General features: G+C 38.2%; 1 protein-coding gene across 1 annotated transcript; it reads right to left on the bottom strand.

The window, feature by feature from the left end:
* Nucleotides 1-1,218: 1,218 nt before the first annotated feature.
* LMO2 (LIM domain only 2) lies at nt 1,219-13,966 on the bottom strand. The gene is made up of 3 exons (XM_081341947.1): nt 13,793-13,966; nt 7,436-7,651; nt 1,219-3,250 (listed from the first exon to the last, which is right to left on the bottom strand). Exons 1-3 carry the CDS (start codon nt 13,834-13,836, stop codon nt 3,031-3,033), a joined length of 480 nt encoding a protein of 159 aa, XP_081198073.1. The 5' UTR covers nt 13,837-13,966; the 3' UTR covers nt 1,219-3,030.
* Between the last annotated feature and the right edge of the window lie 10,942 nt (nt 13,967-24,908).

Raw genomic sequence — 24,908 nt, 5'->3', positions numbered from 1 at the left:
CAAAATGGATAGGCCCAGAACAAAAAAGAAATAGAATAACAGAATTAAAATTAGTTGACTATGAAATTCCCATCAACATATCCCAAATATTGTCCCTCTGATGCACAAACCTTTCTTTTGATCTGTCTCTGTCTCTCTCTCTCTCTCTCTCTCTCTCATACACACACACACAGAGAGAAATAATAAATAAAATAATAAAAATATAATAAATAAAAACACTAGCCAAAAAATAATAGCTTTGAGGGCATACTTAGAAGGGACAGAAAGTGGAATGGAATGGATAAAGATAGAGTATGTATGTAGTAACTGAACAAGAAAAGAGAAAACAGAGAGAAGCCCTATTATGAAATTACAAAAGGATTAAAATTAAATTAAAATTCACAATGGAAGCATCTTCTCTGAACCAATGTATAATTTTCAGGCACTTTACTCTTGCTGGCAAAATTGCTTGGCTATACTTGGTTTTAGTACAGATGTAAATGGTGACAGATTGGTTAGTAACAACTAGACCAAATAAAATATTAGTGGTCTAGCAAATTTTACAAATTTAAGTACAGTGCCCAAGACATTTTAGATTGATATTTGAATCTATTCAATTTCAATTCCACTTTCTTGTTCAATTATGTTTGTTTCACTGAAAACTCCCATCGTACCCCATCAAGACATTGTTTCTCTAAACAATGGGTAGAGCTTCCACTCCATAGTAAATATATCAGATTTGTTGGAAATTCATATTTTTAGCATGACTTATTAATCATCATGAATTCTGCTATAACTGAACTTTTCTCCTTATATAAAATTAATGGCAAGATTACACCAGAGTTTCTTTAGTTCTTATTTGGGAGATTGTACTAAATGAGTGACTGAACTGCACACAGCCTTTGGGCAAAAAGACACTTGAGTTTCAGTTTCAAGAAAAACAGCAAGTTATCTACTCTTCATGGATGAATTAAGAGGTGGTTATTAAAGCTGCATTAGCTCTTCATAATTCTGAAAGTAATGGTTAAAGAATGAATAAAGAAAAAAATAATTACAATCCTAAGTATACTTTGTAGGAAATATAGTCTCACTGAATACTGAAAAACCTAATTCCTTATCAGCATGCATAATAAGGCTGCTCTGGAAAGATGTGAAAGCTAATGTCCATTGCTACATGTCAGGGATCGCTTTGCAAATGTTTCTGTTCTCAAAATGCAAGAATAATATCAGAATCACACCTAAAGCATCATCTCATTTTAATAATCTAAACAATCTCAGGCAGCATATATGGAGCATAGAGGAATCAAAGAATTCATGACTAGTCACATCATAAATTAATTAGGCACCTACAACATTTATTGCAATGCATATAGCAATCAGGATAAATAATGGCTGCACCCCCCAAAGATTGGGGAAATTAACCTCTTCTATTATTAGGAAGACTTAAAATTTCTCCTTTGAATCTATTTAATACAGTGAGATTAACAGTGTTAAATCTGTCAAAACAAAATCTGAGCTCAAAGGAAGATATTCTGTGTACAAATAAATGAGCCATACAACAGCTATATATTTATTGCACTAAAATGATATTCAAAAAAGCTGCCAGTGTATTGAATGAAAAATATCACAACTCTTAGATCAAGTCTATTTAATTAAGTCTGCAGTATCTTACTACATACAACGATATATTTACATTTTCTAATAAAATAGTTGAACTTAAAAAAATTATTGTATAGAAAGGAATAGTGGAATTCCTCACCTTCCAACAATATTAACAAAAGATAGCTATCCATCTTTATTATTTGAAATAATTATCATTTAAGGCTGCAGTCTTTCCTCCCTTCCCAGTTAAATCTCAAGGATTTCACAAATATTTAATTATATCTGATGAGGTATCATCTTTTGCACTGGAACAAAAATTGTACTTTCATTTTCAAAAAGAAAAGTATCATTGAAGCGGGGGGGGGGAGGCTACACTTATTTGGAAGCCCTTCCTTTTCAGACATACAACTCTCCTGATGCTCTTACATGTAATAGTGCTGGGATTATAATCTAGATCAGTGATGGCGAACCTTTTAGAGACCGAGTGCCCAAACCACAACCCCAAACCCACTTATTTATTGCAAAGTGCCAGAGGCGCATCAGCATTATGGTGCCCTCAGGGGGGGGCAGGGAGGTGCTTCTGAGTGCCGCCTCTGGCATGCAAAAACCAGGGGCGCAGAAATGGGCCACCGTGCTAAAAGGCACTGGTACAAGGCGCTGCACCATGCAAGAACAGGGCAGGGCTAATGAGTATCATGCAGGCACTAGCCCCGCCCCATTTGCAGTGTGCACATGCTTGCGGCCCCACGCACACATGCAAAATGCTTCCCCCTCCCTTTTCTTCTAGTCCACCAATTGACAATGGTTGGTGACCTTTGCACTACCACCTCTACTTGAGCTTGCTAGTTGGCCGCTTCACCTCCTTTGTGCTGGGTGGGGCTCCTGCTCTGGGCGGCGGTGGTGGCCTGATGGACCTGCTGCTGTCAGCACTGGTGCACGTGCCAACAGAGAGGGCTCTGAGTGCCACCTCTGGCACGCGTGCCATAGGTTCGCCACCACTGATCTAGATAGATACAAAATAAGCAAAATTTAATTGAACAATTTTGTCTGCGAGTGTTAAGGCCACCCTTCTGCCAGAACTCTTAGGACAACAAATGCTAGATTTCTAGGGACTTGTAGACTCAATTTATCTGAAAAGTACCAGGTTAGAGAAGAAAAATCCACAAAGTTACCTATCACACTTCAGTTTAAAAGTATCCATTGCTGCTTTATATTGGTTCTCTAGTTTCAATCATTACCTCTAATGTCAGTTTGTCATCACAGCATATTTGCTAAAAGAAATAATTTTGTCTTTTATTCAATCATCACTTATTTTGTTGGATGCAATGCCTATGTATTCTGTTCCATTTCCCCCTTAGAGAAAGCATATAGATGTGAGCAATAACCTCACCATAGCTAAATATATATGTCACTCATGAGATGTATTTGAGACTATGAGGCACAAGTGAGTTATATCATCCCATTGATCTTAGTCCACTCGTAGATGTCTTGCTCACATACTATATCTGAGTTTATGAGAAGGTATCTGTCACCAACGCAAAAATGTTTCTGGCAAGCAGCACACTTGAAGCATTCCAGATGGTACACTTTGTCCTTTACTCTCATGGTCATCTCATAGGCTCGGATTCTCTTCTCACAGGAGGCACAGAGACCATCTTGGCCAAAAAGCCTTTTTTTGGGGGGGGAAAAAGTGTCCAAGGTTAATATTCCAAAATCCATTTTAACAAAGTTTTGACACAAAGCTCAGTGTATCTATTTGATCTTATTTTATTAGATCTTTAAGTAATAGTCTGGATAGTCTGAAGTTCTGGGGAGAGGGAACAAATTATATAGGTAGTCCTAATTTATCGACTGTCCTGATTAATTCAATTTAGTTCAAGTCCTGCCTTAGCCATGAAAGCCAGCTGGGAGACTGGGCCTATCCCTCTCTCAGCCCAATTCACTTTATAGGATTGTTGTGGGGAAAATAAGAAGAGAAAGGAGGATTAGGTATGTTCACCCCCTTGAACTATTTGTAAAAACAGTAAGGGCGGGATGTAAATAAATAAATATTGTTTGCAGTTAATGAGAGTGATAAAAAACTAACTTTTCGATCAATCCTTGTATTTATGCTCTTTGCAGGTCTTTAAAGGACTCCTAAAGTAATATTGTGAGGACATTTGCGATTTGGTTTGCCTAACAACTGAGTTGCTGGTTCCAGTTGTGGTCACCTGATAAGGACTACATAACTCTATGGACATGTCATAGTCCACAGGAGCGTAGCATCCATTGAAGAAATATAGCCATAACATCTTTACAAAGCAAGCAAGCAAAAAGCTCTACAATGTTTTCAACTGCACCACAGCTGACTGTGTCAGCTCAGCTTTCTAATATTAAAGTAGGATCTCAAATGAGTTTGGAAATAGTTTCTGTTCTTAATTTGCCTTCTTTCTGCTTATTGACCCTTAAAAATCTTCTGTAGATTGATTGATCGTTGAGTAATCCAAATTAAAATAGTCCAATTGTTATAGGAGTGCAAATTTGAATTTGATTTTAAATCAAACATTTATGGAAGAATTAAGTAGAATAATAATGAGTTTGGTGTACAGATTGCTTAGGATTGCTCTTCACATCAGTATCACATGAACTGTGGTCATTATGATAGATCTTAAAGTATTTTTACAAATAATGCTTAGCATAATATACTTTGTTCCTGTGCACATTACAGAATAGAGAAAGAGGAATTGCAAAATTCTTCATACTTTTTATAATTCCTGGTTATACGTTAATACAAGCAGATACAAGTAGTCCTTTACTTATGTCCACTATTTAGTCTGGAATTTTGGTTGTACGTCATTGCAGTTGTAAGACAAGTCACCATATCAATGTACTTGACTTTACAACCATTTTTAAGTGAGTCATTGTCGTTGTTAAGCAAATTGTGGTTGTAAGTCTTAATCCATCTTATAAAATGGTTTTTTGCTGGAAAACGGCAAAAAATATTGCAAAATGCAGTCGTGACAGTGGGATGCTGCAACTGGATGTAAATGCAAGCCAGTTGCCAAGCATCTGAACACAACTACATCACTGTGTGTGTGTGTATGATGTGGCAGTCATAACTTTTGAGGACAGGGCCTAACTTTTTTTCAAGTTCAGTCACTTTCCCATTACTTAGACTTGGATTCGAAGACCACACACACACGCACACACACACACACACACACACACACACACCTATCTCATGTTCATGTGATTATATTTTGGGTGCTTGGCAACCGGTCCACTTTTATCATTGTTTGCAGAGTCCTGCAGCTTTGTGATCACAATTTTTTTGCCAGAAATTGGCATTTGTTTCTGGTTTCCAGCAAAAAGCACCCATTGTAGACAATGGATCCACTTAAAGACGTTCATTTTACAACCACAGAGTTCATTACAGTCGAGCCGTGGTTGTGCAATGGTTAGAATGCATATTGCAGGCTAACTCTGCCCATTGCCAGGAGTTTGATCTTGACTGGCTCAAGGTTGACTCAATCTTTCATCCTTCCGAGGTTGGTAAAATGAGGAGCCAGTTGTTGGGGACAATAGACTGACTCTGTAAACCGCTTAGAGAGGGTTGTAAAAGCACTGTGAACTGATATATAAATCTAAGTGCTATTGCTATTGCTAATATAACTGCCATATCCACTTAATGACTGCAACAAAAAAAAGGTTGTAAAATCAGTCATGGTCATGCAGCGATCTGCCTGATGCCCAGCAAAATTTACGGTCATAGTTCCTGGCTCAATTATGGTTGAAAGTTGAGGACTAATTTTATATTTTTGTATTATACTGTATTCTTTTAGGCATATTTTATTTAGTAAGATATTCTGTATGTTAACAATATTAATTTTGGAACAAGCTTTTTAATTTCAAATATTCTTGTAAACTAAATATGGGGCCAGGGACAATAATCCTGAGGATGAAAATGATACATGTTTCTCCCTTGTCTTCCAAGAGATGTCACTGTTTACTTGAATAAGGCAACAGTACAATACCTGTTAAGATATCCGTGTTTTTCTAAATGTCACTTTTTAGTTTGCAATATAACACATAGAGAAATTGCTAATGTTGTCTTAAAAAGTGGGAGACGGAGCCTATGCTATGCTATACTAATACTGTACTATACTATTACTATTTGAATTACAAATTTTTAAAAAAACATGGTTGAGCAGTCTATTTCTATGAAACACTTCATTAAGCAGATGGAAATAATTAACACACACTATAGTGTGAAAAGTCAGAACATATTCAATTACAAGTTATGGAAACTTAACAGTCCAGATTTTCTGCCATCTCAGAAAATATTCAGCCAGTAGAAATAGGACAAAATCCTCTGAGGGTACTGAATTATTCTGGAAATTTGCTGCAATTTATGTTATGTAAAGCTAGTTCCTTTAGTCAAACAAGACAGTTGCTGGGAAAAAGTTTTAAATGGAGCAATTTGTATACTGCTTTGAGATTTTTAATAATAAAAAGTGGTACACAAATATAAAAATAAGCCAGTTAGCAGTTTTATTCCTATCCCTCCACTCTGAATTAGTTATTAAGAGAGAATAAAATTTCTTGATACAGTAATGCAATTTTAACATTGTAATTAAATATTAATTTTTTGAAATGTATTAATGTTGTGAATATTGTTTTGTTCATTTAGTCTTGGTTTTCAACTATTCAGTTCAGAAAAAAATATGGGGCCTTTTAAAGGCTTAGTGGCATAATGTTCATTGAAAGCACAATACACATACTAGTAGTCCTTGACTTATGACCACAATTGAGCCCAACATTGCTAGGCAAGATAGTTGTTAAGAGAATTTTACCCTGTTTACAACCTTTCTTGCTGCAGTTGTTAAGTGAATGATTGCAGTTGTTAATTTAGTAACACAATTGTTAAGCTTCCCATTGACTTTGCTTGTCAGAAGGTGGCAAAAGGTGATCATATGATCCCGGGACACTGCAGCCGTCATAAATATATGCCAGTTGCCAAACATCTGAATTTTTATCATGTGACCACAGACCACATACTTACAACAGTTGTAAGTATGAAAAACGGTCATGTAACCTTTTTCAGTGCTGTTATAACTTCGAACAGTCACTAAACGAATGGTTGTAAGTTGAGGATTACCTGTGCTTAGAATTTATTCACACCATACTCTTGTCCTAAGGTATATTTTTTCTAATGAAATCAGTGGTCCATTAAATAAGACTGCATGGGGAGTACTAAATTCATGGAAATAATTGAGATTGTATAAAGGCAACTGATTAGTTGTTCTGCATTGAATTAGTATTATTGAGTCATTTTATCAATTTGAGCCATATTTTTGGCAACACTGTTGTCCCCCTGCCCTCATGTCTTGAACGTACATTTTGCTATTCAGTCAGTCTTAGACTCCTAAGCCCTCTGTCATGATTCTGCCCCCTTTCCTCTTTCTGACTGTAATACTGTCGTTCTAGAATCACTTTCAAGGATTGGATCTTTTTTCAGCCTCACTCTCTACCAGATCAGACTTCGCTGAAAGAGTCCCTCTTCTCAGGCTAATCCAGCAAAAGGCTTTCCCAAGTTGGGTTTTGAGACTAGATCCTTTCAAACAACCATATATGTTCTTTTAGCCCAAGCTGAACCCAACCCGGAGCTGATGTGCTCAAATTTTGTAGGTGATCCTAGCTTTGTTCTAAAGCAAAGTTTCTCAACTTTAAGATGCATGGACTTCAACTCTAGGTGGGAATTCTGGGAGTTGAGGTCCATGCATCTTAAAACTGCAGAGGTTGAGACACCTTGTCCTAAAGAATTGCGAGAAAAAACATATCAGCAAGGCAAAGGGATGAGGAGCGGGTGGCTTACCTGAGATAGTCTCTTCGACAGAGCTTTCTGCCCAGTTTATAATATAGTCTCCTTCCCACTTCTCCAAGTCGGCACCCACATAAGTCACAGCTGAGACAATCTTCATGCCAGTACTGGTCAATAGCTTTAAGGAAGTATCGATCCCCAATGTTTTGCTGACAACCTCCACATGTTAACAAGGAAGGAGGGATTTGGAGCACCTCATCCACTGGCTCCCTGGTCAAAACAAACCAAAGCAATCATTCCAAGCTGCAGAGAGTCTAATTAGGATCGAGATTCTATCCTGATCAAGCAAGAACCAGGTCTAGAAGACTTGGACACGTTCCACAATAGCAGAAGCGAATGTAGCTTTGGGTATAGAATTCGGAACTGTGGCCCTCTCAGCTTGCCTTTTTGTAAAAGTGGGATTGTGTTCCTTCAGGCGGACACATTCAGAAATTTATAGTGGTGGTGGTGGGAGTTCTTAGAAAAAGACTTGAGAGGAAAAGCGAAATAAACTTTTCAATGGTGGTGGGATTAAAATGGCTGGCGTGATCTTTAGCCATTCCTCAGTACTGCAAAAGCAGTATAAATTAAGTGTTTTTTTAAAAAAGCTAACCTTACTGTATATAGCCATGTACAATTAATAAAACCCAATGTTTACAATATTCTTTTCTAACCACTGTATGCTACGAATTTCATTCCCTACAAATCAATTTTACTAAAACTACAAATAGTTTAGTACTTCAGTGCAGGATATAAATTGATTATAATGTACTTCATAATAAAAAGGTGAACATGCAATTTGTTGACAAAGGTATTTTTGCTGAATTGGTTTAATATCAGGAACACATTTATTTTTGTATTTAATAAAATGCAGATGTTTTAATCAACTACTTATAAAAAAACAAAATCTTATTGAATAGAAACTATGTCATAGTTCTGAGCTGAGTGAAAGTAGGTATCTAATGGTTTCCCTATATGATCTTGTTCTGTAATAATTAAGTGTGGATTGCATAAAAAATACTCTTGGAATTAAAGACAACACTATTTCTAAAGTCTTTTTCTATTTGCTTTCCTTTTCTACTTTGCCAAGTATGCAGTAGAACTGGATATTTTAATGAATTATTTAATAAGAAATGGAGGTAAGCAATGGCATCTTGATCATGTCTTTATTACTCTAATTTAATATGGAAAATTATTTACAGTCAGTTATTTGTCCTTAAAGTAATCGTGTAAATTGTTAAATTTTATATTTATTTTACTAACTAGTAAGCATGACAGAATGATTTTATAAAGTACAAATAGTGCATTTAAGACGAGTTTTATTTAGTAAGATTGTTGTTTTATCCCACAGCTGATTTATTTGTAAAAAGCCTGTAAACATATAAACAAAAGAGAATGTGAATGGGCATGCATTTTGACATTCATAGATGGCCCATTCTATAATAGAGACCTGCAAATCCTTTTTCTTTGGTACTTTTATGTTACAGACAATAATCTGCTTAAATAAATAAAAAGAAAATTAAACAACTTCATAGCCCTTGTTGATATTGTGGAATTACATTAATCACTGCTCCTCACAGCAAATTCAGGAAATGAACAACAGGACCGAGAATTGGATCACTAAGAAAGGAGGGGAAGAGTTTGTGTTTAATAAAATTTTAAAACTTGAATCATTAAAATAATAGTGAAAGGCAAATCTAAAGGGCTGTCTCTCCCAAAGTTCAGTGAAGCAACTCTGGAATACTGAATATTTGATAATGAAATATAGAAAAAGGATTTGTGAAAAAGGATGGGATATTCCTTTTTGGTCTCATAAACACTTACAGTATTCTGAGCAACAATATAGTATACAGTATTCTGCATTACCCAAAATGAAAGTTATCAACAATATGCTATTTATATAATTATTTAAATACTGGCCATTTCAACAAAAATTCAGTGTTGTTTAAAGTCAAATTAAATAATTGAAAATTACATTTAGCTAACAGTTCTTACTCTGTCAACACCCATGTGCTCTGTGAAATCATAAATTTTCTAAGCCTTTGTAAAGCCTGGGAGGTTGAGGGCATTTCTGATCTCACATACTTTCCCTCCGCGACAGCACAGGGCAGAGTAGGCCGAGTCTGGCTAAAGTACTGTAAAGTACTGTAAATAGTAAATACTGTGATTCCATATATTTATGGGATCAACCGCAGTAGCTTCTTATGTATTAGCTTACTTTGAACCCTGTGTAGCATTTTCATCATAAGAAAATCTTGTCACGTGTAAACGTCCTTTCCCCAAAAAGTTTCTTTGTTATCCCGAGACCTTCGCTCCTTCCGTCGCGATCTGAAGACACTCTTATTTGAACAAGCCGGCCTGGCCTGATGGGGGATGGGTTGGGTTTTTATTGTCATTTTCAATATATGTATTTACTGTTTTTAGTTGGGCATATGTTTAATTTTCTTTTAACTTTTGTATTTTTTATATATCTGCCCTGTTCACCGCCCTGAGTCCTTCGGGAGAAGGGCGGTATATTAATAAAATTAATAATAAATAAATAAATAAATAAATAAATAAATAAATAAATAAATAAATAAATAAATAAATATTTCTTTAAAGGTTGTTCTAATATTGAAGGGTACCACTCGTACTTTCTTTCCTCTCCTTTTCTTTTCTGCACCTTCAAATCAGTGTAGACTCCCAGGTGACTGTCTGGACAAGTCCCTGCAGTTTCCTTGGCAAGAATTTCAGAAGTGGTTTGACATTGCCTTCTTTCTAGGGCAGAGGGTGAGCTTGGCCTAAGGCAGGGGTAGGCAACCTTGGCTCTTTTATGACTTGTGGACTTCAACTCCCAGAATTCCTGAGCCAGCCATGCTGGCTCCACGAGTCATAAAAGAGCCAAGGTTGCCTAGCCCTGGCCTGTTGTTGTTGTTGTTAGTTGCGAAGTCGTGTCCGACCCATCGCGACCCTATGGACAATGTTCCTCCAGGCCTTCCTGTCCTCTACCATCTTCTGGAGTCCATCTAAGCTCACGCCTACTGCTTCAGTGACTCCATCCAGCCACCTCATTCTCTGTCGTCCCCTTCTTCTATTGCCCTCAATCTTTCCCAGCCCTGGCCTAAGGTCACCCAAATGGCTCCGTGCCCAAGGTGGGACTAGAACTCACACTCTTCCCAATTTCTAGCATGGTGCCTTAACCACTACACCACACTGGCTCTCGCTACTGGTACTACTACTGTTGTTATTCTTCTGTTCCTCCCGAATGAGCAGAAAGCAGTGTACAAAGGAGCAATAGAAGAGTATTCAGTAAAAACAATTTGGTAGAACAATTATAGAAGCCTACTGTATTAGTAAGCAGCAGTTCCTTCCTCAGTTAAGCTGAATCGAGCTAAAGTCATGATTAAATAAGAGAGAAGAGAAATGTTACTCTATTATCATCTTGTTACCTGCTTTGCTCCCTTGATATTCTATTGTATAGCTACTGTTGAGAATTAATTCCCAAGTGAAACACTGGCAGCCTGCACAGTCAGCAGCTCAAAGTAAGATATTTTAACACATACTTAACCTTTAGCTCATAAACCTTGAAAAGAAAGACTCAGATTTTTAAAATTAATGACAAGTCATATTTACATTCTAGTCAAACTGTTAATAACATTTCCCCCATGCTTTGGCTTTACTGCTAAATATAGTTTTTATACTAAATAAGCTCATTCTGAGATTCTTTCTCTTATGCACCATTTTTATCGCATATAAATGGAAAAATTAATTGGGAGGTGGTTTGCTGGATGTCTTGAAGAGAGGCTGGATAGATAATTGTCAGGGTTGCTTTAATTTAAATCAAAATTAATTTGTGCAGTGAGTAGGGAATTGATTTCAATGTACTGAATAGAAAAGTGGCCAAATAAAACCCTTCCAGTTACAATTTTTTGGCTCTATGAAAAACTAACACACCTTTTCAAAACCTTTCTAAAAAGAATTTCCAGTTTAATCAGAAAATAAATTACTAAGTATTGACAGATACTCAAGTTTTCAAATACTTCACATTAAAATACTAATTGGTATTATAAAGACAAATACCCTATTTAATTCCAAACCTATAAGCAACTCTTTCTATATTATGTGGTTTATTATTATTAGCCTTGGTGGAGCAGTGGGCTAATGCCTCCTTAAGTAACACCAGCTGCCTGCAATTAGTGCAGGTTCGCATCCCACCAGGCTCAAGGTTGATTCAGACTTCCATCCTTCCGAGGTAGGTAAAATTAGGACCCAGATTGTTGGGGGCAATTAAGCTGACTTTGTAATAATGCCGCTTGGGGTGTGTGTGAAAGCCCTAATAAGCAGGCATATACATAGAATGAAGGCTACTGCTAAGCTTGTAAGCCGCCCTGAGTCTTCGGAGAAGGGCGGGATATAAATGGAATTAAAATAATAATTAAAAAAAATAAATCTTAGTTCTTGCAGAGAAAACTGTCCATATATAGCTCAGTAGTTTTTCTTTCTGAATGAATCAAAGAAAATTGTAATATTGGACTTCATCTGTTTATCTAATATTATGCACATTTTTTTTAAAAAAAACCTGTCCCATTAGGATAGTATCCATGAACTTTAAAAAATGGTAGGAAGCAAATCACTTATTCAGTTCAATGAAATTGGTAACAGAAGCTACCAATATTTCTTGTAGAGCCATATAAATAGCAGAAAATAAAGAAGTGAAGCACTTTTAACATTTTTAGTATAATTTTTATCTTAAGCTGATACCTGTTTGTTCCCTAAGTGCTTTAAAAGCACTTTCATCCCATGATTTTGAATTCTGAATGAAATTCTTATATTTTGCAGTGTTTTGGAATATAGGAGATCTCTTGTTTTGGTTATTTACAACTGTTAGAAAATTAGCTCTTCTCCTTAATAATAAAATCTCATTCAGTTTTATGGGCTCAAGTCTGAGTATAGGATTGCAGCCTAAAGTTTAATTCGGAACCCTGAAGTACAGGGGAAGATAGGAAACAGGAATAATTAACAAAACGTTTTGTTAATTTCTATAATGCATATATTTATATAAAGTATTGTATCCAATTGAAGTAAAACTATTGATCTAACCAAAGTGCTTTCAGGATAAATCCTGTTGAAAGCAACAGAGCCTGTTTCTCTAAGGAGTTGGTGTCTAAGGTTTTCCTACCTCCTACCTCTTCCATCCAATGTTCTCCCTCCCCCCCATCACGTTACCAAATGCAATACCATTATTTCTCCATCTCCATGAAACAGTGATCATTTCTTTAAAAAGTATATTCAACTAAAGTAATTTTCCCTCCCAGAAATAAAATGGCTGTTATCTGGTAAGAATAGCCATACAATTATGCATGCATATATACTTCGAAGTGATTCTCAAATAAGCACGAAAAGCTGCTTTAAAACTCAAGTTCGGCGCCAGTGATTTAGTAACCAACACTCGTAATTGCAGCTACGATATCAGCATTCCTTTGGAAATCCTTGTGACAGGGTCCTTGTAAGAAATTCACCAGAAAACCTTACTTAATTTTGTTAATACTTTGAGCATTTTATAACTTTTACGTTAATCGGGAGAGGGACGCGGACTAAGAATGTGGCAAGAAGCCGGCGCCTGGCCATTTCTGAGAAAACCACAACGTGTTGTAGGTTCAAACTGGTTTGCATTACGGCAACCGAGACGCTGAGCCCTCATCTGATAATAGCCTCGACCATTCTGGTCTAATCAGATCATTAAACAGGGCAGGCAGCGAGGAGAGAGAAAGAAACCACGCAGCCCCCCCCCCTCCTCACTAAGTGTTCGCTTCCCCATCTTGCTCTCGCTCTCTCTAAAATCGCTTTCAGATGCCGCCAGCCTCCTTTAAACCTCCAGGTCACATAAGAAACGGCATCCATCACCCTACCGACCGCCGTTGCCCTCCCAACTCTCACTCTCCATGGGAGCTTGCTAGCGAGTCTGAGGTCTCGGGCAATTTATCTCCCGAGTCCAAATGGGGAACTTGGGCTTATCTCGGGGGTTCTGCCTGCCCTGCCAAGGGGCGCAGCGCAACCCCTGAAGAAGGCATCGCTAAGCAGGAGCCGACGAGGTCTTAGCAAAGCCAAGGGCCACCCTGCCCACTCCGTCGCAAGAGGGGGAGCGGCGGCGGCGGCGGCGGCAGGAGGGGCAGGCGCGTCTTTGAAAGCCAAGGCACAGAGAGCAAGCGGCAGCCCCATTGTGCTGCCCTCCGACGCCCTCCCCTCCAGCCCCAGCACTAACGCTGCGCTTCCAGGGCTTTCCTCCCTCCAGCCCTAGTCCCCCCCCCCCCCGCACAACGCGAGCGCGTCTCCCTCCGGGAAAGTTGGCGCTGAGTAAGGGAGCCCCGAAGAGCGGCGGCGGGCACGACTTACTCGGAGGGCTCGAGGCTCTTCCTTTCGATGGCCGAGGATGACATTGGCAGGGGGGGGTCGCTCCTTTGTAGCGGCGACGGCCGTCGGGACTCTCGGCTTGTCCGAGACGAGGTCTGCCCCTCCAAAGGCTGCCAGCTCAGGGCGGCGGCGGCGAGCAGTGAGGCACCTCCAGCCTCAGTGACATCCACAGGGTGGCCGCCTGTAAGGCCGAGGGAGGGAGGGAGGGAGGGAGGGGGCGGACGCGCGGGCAAGGGGGGGGGGAGACGGACCGCGGCCACCTAGCCGCACGCGCTCCGGAGCTGTCTGGGCAGGCGAGGCGGCAATCCCTTCGGAGCTACGCGCCCATCCTCGGGACGCTCCTCCCGCTCTCGCTGCGCGACTGGCCGCTAAGCAGAGCCCGCTGCTCTTGGCGGCCGGCGTTCAGCTGTCACCGCTCGGCTTATCCCGGAGTCTCTCGGCCGCCTGGATTAGGTCGTCTGCCTGGAGAGGGTTTCCTGCACTGCGGAGGTAGCGCAAAGCATCCCTGGCTCCTCCGCCTTCATGACGAGCCGGGTCGGAGCCGCCGTAGCTGCTCTTATTGCTAATTATATGATTGTTGAAGCCAAAAAACCCCCGATGGTCTCTCCTCCGAGCCTCTCTGGTTTCACATCCTCTTTCCTGATCACGATTCAAATACAATGGGAGGAAATGGCATTTAAAGAGACAGCTGTCTATTTCTTAACTGGACACTTGGGAATTTAAGCCAGCCTGAGCAGCAGCAGTATTTCTCACGACTGAGTTGGTTTCTTAAAGGGCCGGACTTCTCCTGGCACGCAGCCGTAGCTTGGGGAAGCTATCTCATGAGTACGTGTTAGCGCTTTTTAATTTAATTCCACAGTCATTTATGGATGACAAGTGGCTTAGCGGCAAAGTGTCGAAATAGGAGGTTGCTTTACAGATTTGCATGGCTTGGATTTCTTAATGGCAAAATATAAAAACAGACGTTAATCCAATTCTAAATGTACTATATTTTGGTAACTACTAAGGCACCCAGCCACCTCCCTGTCTGTATTTTCAACATGGATAATCACGGAACAAATTCATTATTTTGCAAATGACTAAAACAATGCAATGGGAAAAATTCTTAAAGAGAAATAAATAATGCAAATCTGTAGCTTATTCCATCATTTGTCCCACTGCCTTGCTCTAGCCCTCCTCACCTACAACCAACTACCAAGATACGATACATGTAGTGCAGTTGCTTAGGTTTGTTGCTAAAATGATGCTGCTGTTTAGAAGTGCAGTGTGAAAATTGAATTTAAAAGGGGCTCTTCTTAATTAAAGGGGCCATACTCTAATTTCTATAGACTTCAGCTAAATAAACTTCCAAGCCATAAAGTATTTGAGATATATTGGGTGGACTCACTGCCTACTGTATATGTATTCTTTTAATGAAAACCAAATCTTCATTAACAACGTGTGTGGTCCTCCTAGAAGAGGCTGGTGGTGCTAGATAGGTGAAGTTCTGCTGTGGGCTTCGGTGGGCCTTCAGCCTGGCTGCTAGTACCTTTTTTTCAAAACAGATCATGAGGAAACAGCAACATTGTATGAACTGGATGTTCTTATCTGTAACTCCCAGACATTTGATGCCCATGGTGCAAACTCAGCACTCAGGGAAAGAGCGCTGACATGCTTTAACTTGCTATCATCCACTTCATTTACTAAGTCCATCCAAAAGTCATTTATAATTTCAACTTTTTTGCACTGTAGCTGAAAAACAATTACTAAACTGCTGGGGAATGAGACAGAGGGGAGAGGTATGTTTATGTGTTCATAACTAATCACCAGGGTGCTTTGCCAGTTTTTCCATAATGTGCTTAAAATATTTAAACCTTTTAAGTATTTTATTAAGAAAAAAGTAGACTTTTTGGTATCAGCCACAAAGCAATGGACTATTCTTAAAATGGGCTTGCTTTCACATCAGAGCTTGCAAATACAATCATATCTGTATTTCAGGGATAAACATATATGCTATTCCTTGAAACAGTTACAGGAAATAGAGCAGTAAAAGTCATCCTGAGCTAAGGAGAAATTTGTTTGATCTAGTCTGAAGACAAAGGATTACCAAAAGTTACTTTTGTTTATATTATGCCACTATATTGTATCTATAACCTCTAATATAAATGGAGAACTATACCTAGGAAATTGGCTTCTTCAGGTGACCAGACCCAAGTAAAAATAGGCTACTCAGCACAGCACAGCCCTATTTAATATATAAACAAGAAACCTACAATAGGACCAAACAGGTACAATCCCAAAACAACTGGAAAATCACTTGAACATCATCGGCACTGACACATGCACCATTAGTCAGTTGCAAACAGTAGCTTTATTCAGAACCAGTAACAATACTTCTAACACGAAAAATCATCAACATCTGCCTATCTCAGGTCCTTGGAAAGGACCCATTAACTGGATAAGAATGCCTTATACACTCTGAATACCTGCCTGAGTGTGCAATGAAACAGAAGAAGAAGAAGAAGAAGAAGAAGAAGAAGAAGAAGAAGAAGAAGAAGAAGAAGAAGAAGAAGAAGAAGAAGAAGAAGAAGAAGAAGAAGAAGAAGAAGAAGAAGAAGAAGAAGAAGAAGAAGAAGAAGAAGAAGAAGAAGAAGAAGAAGAAGAAGAAGAAGAAGAAGAAGAAGAAGAGATACAGGAGGATCTGGACAGACTCGAACACTGGGCGCTATCTAACAAAATGAAATTCAGTGGTGAAAAAAGTAAGGTTCTACATTTAGGCAGGAAAAATCAAATGCACAGGTATAGTATAGGTGGTACCTTGCTCAATAGTAGTAACTGTGAGACGGATCTTGGAGTCCTAGTAGACAATCACTTAAATATGAGCCAGCAGTGTGCTGCAGCTACCAAAAAAGCCAACACAGTGCTAGGCTGCATTAACAGAGGGATAGAATCAAGATCACGTGAAGTACTAATACCACTTTACAATGCCTTGGTAAGGCCACACCTGGAATACTGCATCCAGTTTTGGTCACCACGATGTAAAAAAGATGTTGAGACTCTAGAAAGAGTACAGAGAAGAGCAACAAAGATGATTGGGGGACTGGAGGCTAAAACAACTTATTGTTATTATTATTATCTAACCACCGCAGGAAAGTATGGCTCAGAGATTAATTTTTGAATGATTGTTTAATAAAACTTGAATTTTTATAGTCAATAAAGGCCAAGGAATTTATACTCTTTTGTTTTGTTTTTTTGGAGATTTCCAAATTCTTAGAACATATTCAGTATTGTAAAATCAGATACAGATTTTCTCAAATTTGCTTAATTCTGTGATTACGGTAAATGGAAATATTGGTGTCTGTAACTTCTTCCTGCCAGTCTATAGAGAAGATTTAGGAAGATGGTTGGGAAATTTTTGCCTCTACTCTTCATTTTGCAGCTTGTCATAAACTGGAAAGAAAGAGAAAAAAGAGAGTGGTAGAAGAAATTTGTAATTGGGTGACTGGCCTAAGAATCAGTATGTCACATGGCTAAGTTTAGTATCTGCCTTAAATCTAGTTAAGCAAATAGGTAGGAAACATTGAATCAAGATAAATCTTATCATTAAATCTTAAATAATCTGTGTCACTAAAAGACAAAGCATTTTCCTGTGCCAGGTGGGTTTTAAACCACATACCAGAAGGACTTTTTGAAGAAGCGTCTAAATTACTAAAACAATAAGTCTGTCTTGGACATATTTCAAACTGTAATTAACATGTATGGTATTTTTCTAAGGGGGATTCACATTCATATCTAAAACAAGATGTTTCTTTATTCCCCAAAATTAAAATAGTAGGAAACAAAAGAAGGATTTTATCATGATTCCAATATTAACATAGAGTAAATGACTATTCTTTTGCAGTAGTGAGCAACTTTAATAGGCCTCAAATAAAATTTATCTTATAACTGCTTATAGATACTAACTTCATACTGTAGATGCATATCCCTTTGGCTAAAACTAAATTTCTTTGGTTATTGAATGATATAGTGTTTGACAATGCATTCTTTCCAGTCATGTGAAATAAATGTCATGTTTACTTTGTTCTGTACAATGTAGACAGTTTCTTTGGTCTGGCTAGTAGTCACCATTTCTGCTGCCATAACTGATAGTATGGTATGTTTTGTTAAAAGACAAGTTTATACTGGTAATATAAAAGCATTTGTAAAGATACCTTGAAACAACAATAATAAATTCAGTTTCCTGCCTCAAACCTCCTATTTAATATATTGGATGGGGAAATTAAGCCATAGTTTTTTTATTTATTGGGAATTAAGCAATATAGTACAGTGTGCAGTCTAATTAATATTAGTTAAGATGGATGATACTGTCTATTCTTTTTTCAAAGCAATAGTCCATCCTTGTGTGATCGATTACCTTGTGTGTCTATGTGCACATGGATGCATAAAAGCTGTTTGGAAGCAGGGGAAAAAAAGACTTGCTCAATTATCAGAGACCAAGGCATAAATTGTGTGTTCTGCAGAGACCCATTCTTTCATATAATAGATAATAACTGGAGGGATTCAATTAGTGTTGATCACATTATTATAGACAGAGGAGGAAAAAGTAGGTGCTGAATCTCCAATAGCTGAACAGGTAATCAGAAATGACTAAGAGATGTCTTGGTATAAGAAGAATGAAAGGATCTTTACATATAATTGACAAATAACTGCCATGGAAATTGTATTTCAGTTGTAGGATTGCAAAAATCTGGGTGTAACACTCAGGGCTTTTTTTCTCATAGAACGCTCAGAATGGAGTTCCAGCACCTTTTTTGGATGGAATCTTGTAGGGTAGGCAAGGCGGGTTGTATGACATGTGTGAGTTCCGGCACCTTTTTCTTTTACAAAAAAAGCACTGGTAACACTATATGGAAAATTCAGATTATAAGAGATAGAGAGTAGGATCCAAGGGTTCCTGGTGTCAGTAGAGAAGTACTGATCTACAGGAAAATAATTTGAGAGAAAAAAAGCCTCTTTTCTTTGAGCCTGTTCAGTGGATTTACTCCTGGGCAACTAACTATATGCAGGTAACCTTATCAATCCTATGCAAGCACAAAGAAGATAAGTAGATGATCCTTTATATTCCTTGGGTTCCTCTAATTATATGATTGCTTATATACTAGGTGTGGCAAGACATTTCCCCACATTTTATGATCCTATAATCTTGCTATATACTGTTGTATACTGGGCAGATGTTATATACTCAGAATGATGGGATCTCTCACATGTGGAAAAACATATTTTAAAAAAATCTCTCCTTTTAACCGTATTATTATTTTTCAAGGTTCCTCTAAGCTTTTTTATCTGGTTACTTCATGCACTATATCATTCCAAGTGCTCCTCCTGTCAGGTGTGAGAAGCAATACATTTTTGCCTAAAGCTTTACAATGAAAATGTATAATTCTTCATAAGCATAGCAAAAAAGGGCAACCAGTAATGGAATCTTGACAGTAATGGAATCTTGACAGTAGGATGTGACACTTAATTGCTTTGGAAAATTTGTGAGGAATCGTACTGAGAGGTTTTGAGAATTTCAGGATATTAGAATTATAATTAATTTAAGCATAGTGCCTATAATGGAGATGGGCACTCAGATCAAATTCCTGCTTCTGTACTTACGCTTCTTAGACTCCTGATGGAAGTCATAAGATAAGACTGCAACAGACATGTATCACTGACACAAGGCAAGAATAGGACAGGAATTTAATCTAAATAAATAGAATAATATAGGATAATAACAGAGTCGGAAGGGAGCTTGTAGGTCATCTAGTCCAACCCTCTGCTCAAGCAAGAGACCTTATACCATTTCTGACAAGTGGCTGTCCAGTCTTTTTTTTTGAAAGCCTCCAGTGATGAAGCACCCACAAATTCTGAAGGCAAGCTGTTCCATTGGTTGACTGTTCTCACTATCACAAAACTTCTCCTTATTTCTACTGTAGGTTAAATCTCTCCTTGATCAGTTTCTATCCATTGTTCCTTGTCTAGATAGAACGTGTCAAAAATGTATCAAAACAATCCTAAAGGTAATAAAGCTATTAGTGTATAAATAGGAGATGAGCTGTGGAAGAGAGAATGGTTCCAATATAAAGTAACATTTTAAAGCAGAGCTATGATCAGAATGATTAAACTTGATCCATACTGACTCCAATTAACATGCTAACCAGGATATTTTTTTAAAAAAGAGTAATGGTATTTTCAGCAATTGAAATATGCCATGATAATAAAGTTTGGTTGGTAAATTATTCTTAATGTTGGAGAGCACAGCTCTTCATTTAACATAGCATAGCTTAAGATCTAGCAAATTACATATAGCTCCTCAGAGACCTGACAAATTGGGACATTCTATACATTTCATAAATAAATAAGTAGACTGTATGATGGTTTAGTATATTGGTTCATTCAATAATTTTCTGTTTTTAATTGATTAAATCACAGCCCACTGACTTAAGGTTAGAACTTCTCTGCAAAAGTCCCTATGGTTCTTGGTCAAAGGCACAATCATTTCAAAGTCTAAATATAACAATTATTTGCATATTTGTGGTTTAAATGCCTTGGACTCCTACAGATTTACCTAATTTGGGGCAATAGTACTTTAAATGGCTATAAGAGAGATCCAGCAACTTGCAGTAATTAGTAGAAAGTTCTTGCACAAAATGCTGAGTGTGTTGTTTTTGTAATTCTCCTAAAATAAAATCAGAAATGTCTCTGTCTAGAAAAGGGTTTTTTTTGCCTAATTTGTTTTTTAATAGCCTATAAAGCTTAGACCCATTTCTGCCATTAGTAAATATAAGGGCAAGTTAAAAGAGACAAGAAACTGTAATGATTTTTATTGGTTCCAAATAGGCTCAATGCCCCTGTCCTCATCCTGCCTTTATCTTGTTGCATTGATTTCCCTTGCCCCCTCAAGACCTTTTTGCTTTGTACACAAGTGGGATCCAATTATCGCAGACTATCTTCTTCCAGGAGGCTTGCACATTAGTGCCAGTTTTCTAAGTGATTTCCACTTTCTTTGTACCAATACTGTTTATTCTTTCTCCATTGCCTTGTCTATCAGTGCATTCAGGTCAAACTGCCAGGTATACTTATCATACCATTGTCTGAATACAGTAGGATGTCAAAGCAAAAGAATGAATGTTTTAGAATGACCTGTAACTGTAAATACAGACAAAGGGATTTACTCTAGGGGACATACAAATGGGAATTATCAAGCAATTAGAGCCTCAGCAGAACTTTCTTGTCCCTAGGGGAGAATTCTCCACCTCAATCATTCATAGAACTTATAAAACAGGTTTCTGTTTTCCAACTGGTTAATATCAGTCTTATATTTATTTAATATCAATGCAAATAATATTATGAGGGAAGACTATTTGCACTAATAGTAACCAGTTGGAAAATACAAAACCCTAAGGAATGAAATGCAAATGTGCAATATGAACTACTGTATGTGTGTTTCTTATATGGCCCTTATGGTTTACTTTGAGCCACTTAAATGAACATGGACTTGAGGATTTCAACATTCAGCAGATATGCTGCCGTGTCTTTTCAAAAATGCATTGCCGGTACACTTCCCATGGACTCTCTGTTATACTGAAGGCATATTTATTAAGACATACAGTTCTGCTTTTTAACTCTGATTTCAAACGGGCAGGTAGAGAAAGGGAGTCAAAGAAAGGGAAACCAAAAGAAATCATGAACCAGAGAAAAATGGTCATGTTCCCTAGTTTTTGGTCTAGCCCAAGGGCAGGCAACCTCGGCTCTTTTATGACTCATGGACTTCAACTCCCAGAATTCCTGAGTCAGCTATGCCTACCCCTGCTCTAGCCCAACTCATAACTGTCTTCAGTCCTAGATATTGACAATATAGGACCGCCAAGGGGATACAGCTCTTGAGAAAGATTTTCTTGTTCAGATCCTGGGGCATAGGATTGCAGATTTAATATCTTCACTCATCAACTGACAGTATGAAGAAAAGTGTAATCTTGTTGTATTGGACTTCACGACTGAAGCTTCATCTGATCCATAATTCTGTCCACAGCTTTTGGGAACTTCACTAGTGAAATATCTAAATCCAAATCCAAATTATAGCTCTATTACTTTGGCTAATTATTGCCTTTTTGAGACACCTAAGCTAAGGGTAGTCCACCATTTCTTGGCCCTATGAAGGTCTGGATTGCATGGATATTAGATAAAAGAAGGGTGAGAGATCTTAGTGTTTACTAGTGTTCAAGCATCCTGTTCTACATTTATGAATTTATTTCTGAAATTCTTCTGTACAAATAAACTTTGATCATTTATTTTATCTAAGCATATTTAATCGTCAAATCTGCATTTTTAAAATGGGCTTTTAGACAGCTTTTTAGTAAAAAGTTTTTAAAACCAAAAAAATTAAAAGAAATGTGTACCCTGGCCTGAGGAATATGTCAATCTACAAATGAATATGAAAGGCAAAGTACAGATCTGTTTATGGTGGGTTTCCCAAAAATCTAATTCCCATAATCTGAAATAAATGACTTTTGAGTCATTTAGTCATATTCTCTTAGGACAAGCTATTCCGGGATTATTGCTGTACAAAAGAAATACTGATTTTGTTGTTTTAAACTCCTGAAGGCAGGCATGTTATATGTGCAAACAAAATAAAATGTAAAATAATAAAATAAAATAAACCATACAGTTCCTTTTCCTGTCCTCTGTAAACACCTTCCTGAGTTCTAATACTTGGGCATCCTGCAGTGTAACAAACAGACAGAAATCAATAACTGGCAAGCAAATCAGCTGTTTTATTTCTATCTTATCACTGGACAAGGTTGTTGGTTCCTGGATGCTGTTCTCTGCAAATTATCCCCCAATGTTCCCCTCCCCAACTCCATCTGAGTGATCTTTGAGCCCTTCTTAACAAGACAGAGATCTCCTCCACAGGGAATTGGCAGGGAACTGTGGGTGCGTTATTGCACTTATTTTTTATACATAACAAGGTTGTGTTGCAGGCATTCCAATCCCTTAATTATTAGCCTTGACCTTGGGAAAAATAACTGAAAATAACAGCCCCGGTGAGATGAAGCAGCTTTGCAATTACATTGCATAATGTTGTCACACGAAGGGGGTTGTCAGGGAGATAATGGTAAACACCAGCCTGGATTCTGTCTGAAAAATAATTGGCGTCAGCTCCCTTTGTGGCTGGTGGAGAGGAGCAAAATGGAGGAGTAAATTAGCAGTTACTGGAGATATTAGCGACTACACTATACTTACCAGTGACCATAACACTGCCTGCCTTTAACTATTGTGGCATGAAATTGCCTGCCTGCCTGCCTGCCTTTTTTAATGACAGCCAAATTTTCAAGTGGGCAGCCTTTTAGTTTTCGCAAGCCAAACAGCTGGCTGCAGGATGACCTTTGTCTCTCTCGTGCTGGTCTTGATTGTTTGGCAATGATTCCATCACTAGCCAGATAGAATAGGATATTAAAATTAGATGAGAAATACAATAAGGGCAACACTTGCAGTTCCAAGATGCATCACGAATGCAGTTACAGACAGGTTTGGCTTTTATGAATGTCAGAGCCTGGTTCTCTCTTCTTACTTTCTATTTGAAATTGATTTTTTTTCCTCCTGTGGCTCTGGATCCTCTGGTTCTCAGAGACTATTTTAAATCTACCTGGTAAACAAAAATGTCCTTAGGGAATTTCTTGGGAAAGTTTCTGTTGATCAGGGCTTGAAAATGCCAGGAATCAATGTACCTGGGATAGTGATTTCAAACCAGTCTAAACCTAGCATCTAGCACCCACAGTTCATAGATGCTTCTGAAATGGGCATGTGTGCCATCCTCTTATTTCTTTTCAGTTCTAAATTTTGTTTCACCTTGGCCAGGTTGGATATACTACCCCCTGCAGTTCTATGGGAATGGTATAAAACATCCCATTTTGGCAGTGCTTATGTTCACGTGGAGATGATTCTGTGGAATCCCTAAGCTGTACACCCCTTTGTTGCTTTATCAGTAATCAAGGAAGATATATATTTATCCCATTTTAAAGGACTACCCTGGTAGAGAGCACGATCTCTATCTGTCACTGCTTCTATCTGATCCGGACCTTGACATAGCTTTCCAGATTGCTCAATTTTGTGCTATCATTTGTCACATCTGTCTTACCTACGGTTGATGTTAAGCACAAATTTTGGGATTGCCAGTACAATTTGTATTGCAGTTAACTAGAATAGTGCATTTTATGTAACTTTATTGCATTTCTTACAAGTTTTATTAATAAGTGCAGGTCTATCTATTTTATTGTTGTGCTTCCTGGCCCAATTGCTGCAATAAAAGGTTTGATTTGATTTGATTTGATTTGATTTGATGATGGAGACAGCTAGAACGCAGTATTGACTTTTTTCCCCCCTCATCCCTCCTACATACTGTACCTTGTGGACTTTCTTGAGATCAGAGCTGTTCTGAAGAATTTAGCTCCTGGCAATTCCCTGTTACTTCCTCTCTTTGTATTCTCCCTCATTACAGCTGTGAAGCACCTGTTTCGTCTCAACAGACCCTCTCCACCCAGTGTCAGTGCCATCACTCTGCTGCACCAGCAAAAAAGAAATGCTCCATGCATACCAAAGGTCATTCCCAGAGCTCACAGGTCTTGGTGGGGCAACACCAGGTATCAGTCATACTAGATATACATATATTATACATACGGAATCCCCAGACCATTTTTTTCCCCAGTCTAACAAAATGTTGGAAAGAAATTTTGTAAAAGGACTCAGGACTTTGTTCGCGTGCTGCAGTCCTTCTATCAGTGAGGTCACTCTCCAGAAACAAAATTAAACATCATCAAATGAAGTGTGATAGGAGAAGTTGTCTAAAGAAAATGAAGTGAAGAAATGCTTGGATCTGGCCAAGATAGGGATGCATTCCAAAATGAAATCCCACAATGCATCTTGATGGGAGAGGCAGCTGGGCAGTCGATTGGAATCTGCTTTGATTGCTTTGATTGCTTGACAGCTTAGATTAGCTGTTTCATTCTAAGCATCCCTCCCTCGGCCCATCTGGTCACATGACTTAGAATGGACAAACTCACCCACCCCCTGCTTCCCA

The sequence above is a fragment of the Vipera berus genome (genome assembly GCF_964194415.1).
Source record: "Vipera berus genome assembly, chromosome: 1".
Taxonomy (NCBI): Eukaryota; Metazoa; Chordata; class Lepidosauria; order Squamata; family Viperidae; genus Vipera; species Vipera berus.
The sequence above is the reverse complement of the archived record's forward strand: the minus strand, read 5'-3'. Positions and strand labels throughout refer to the sequence as shown.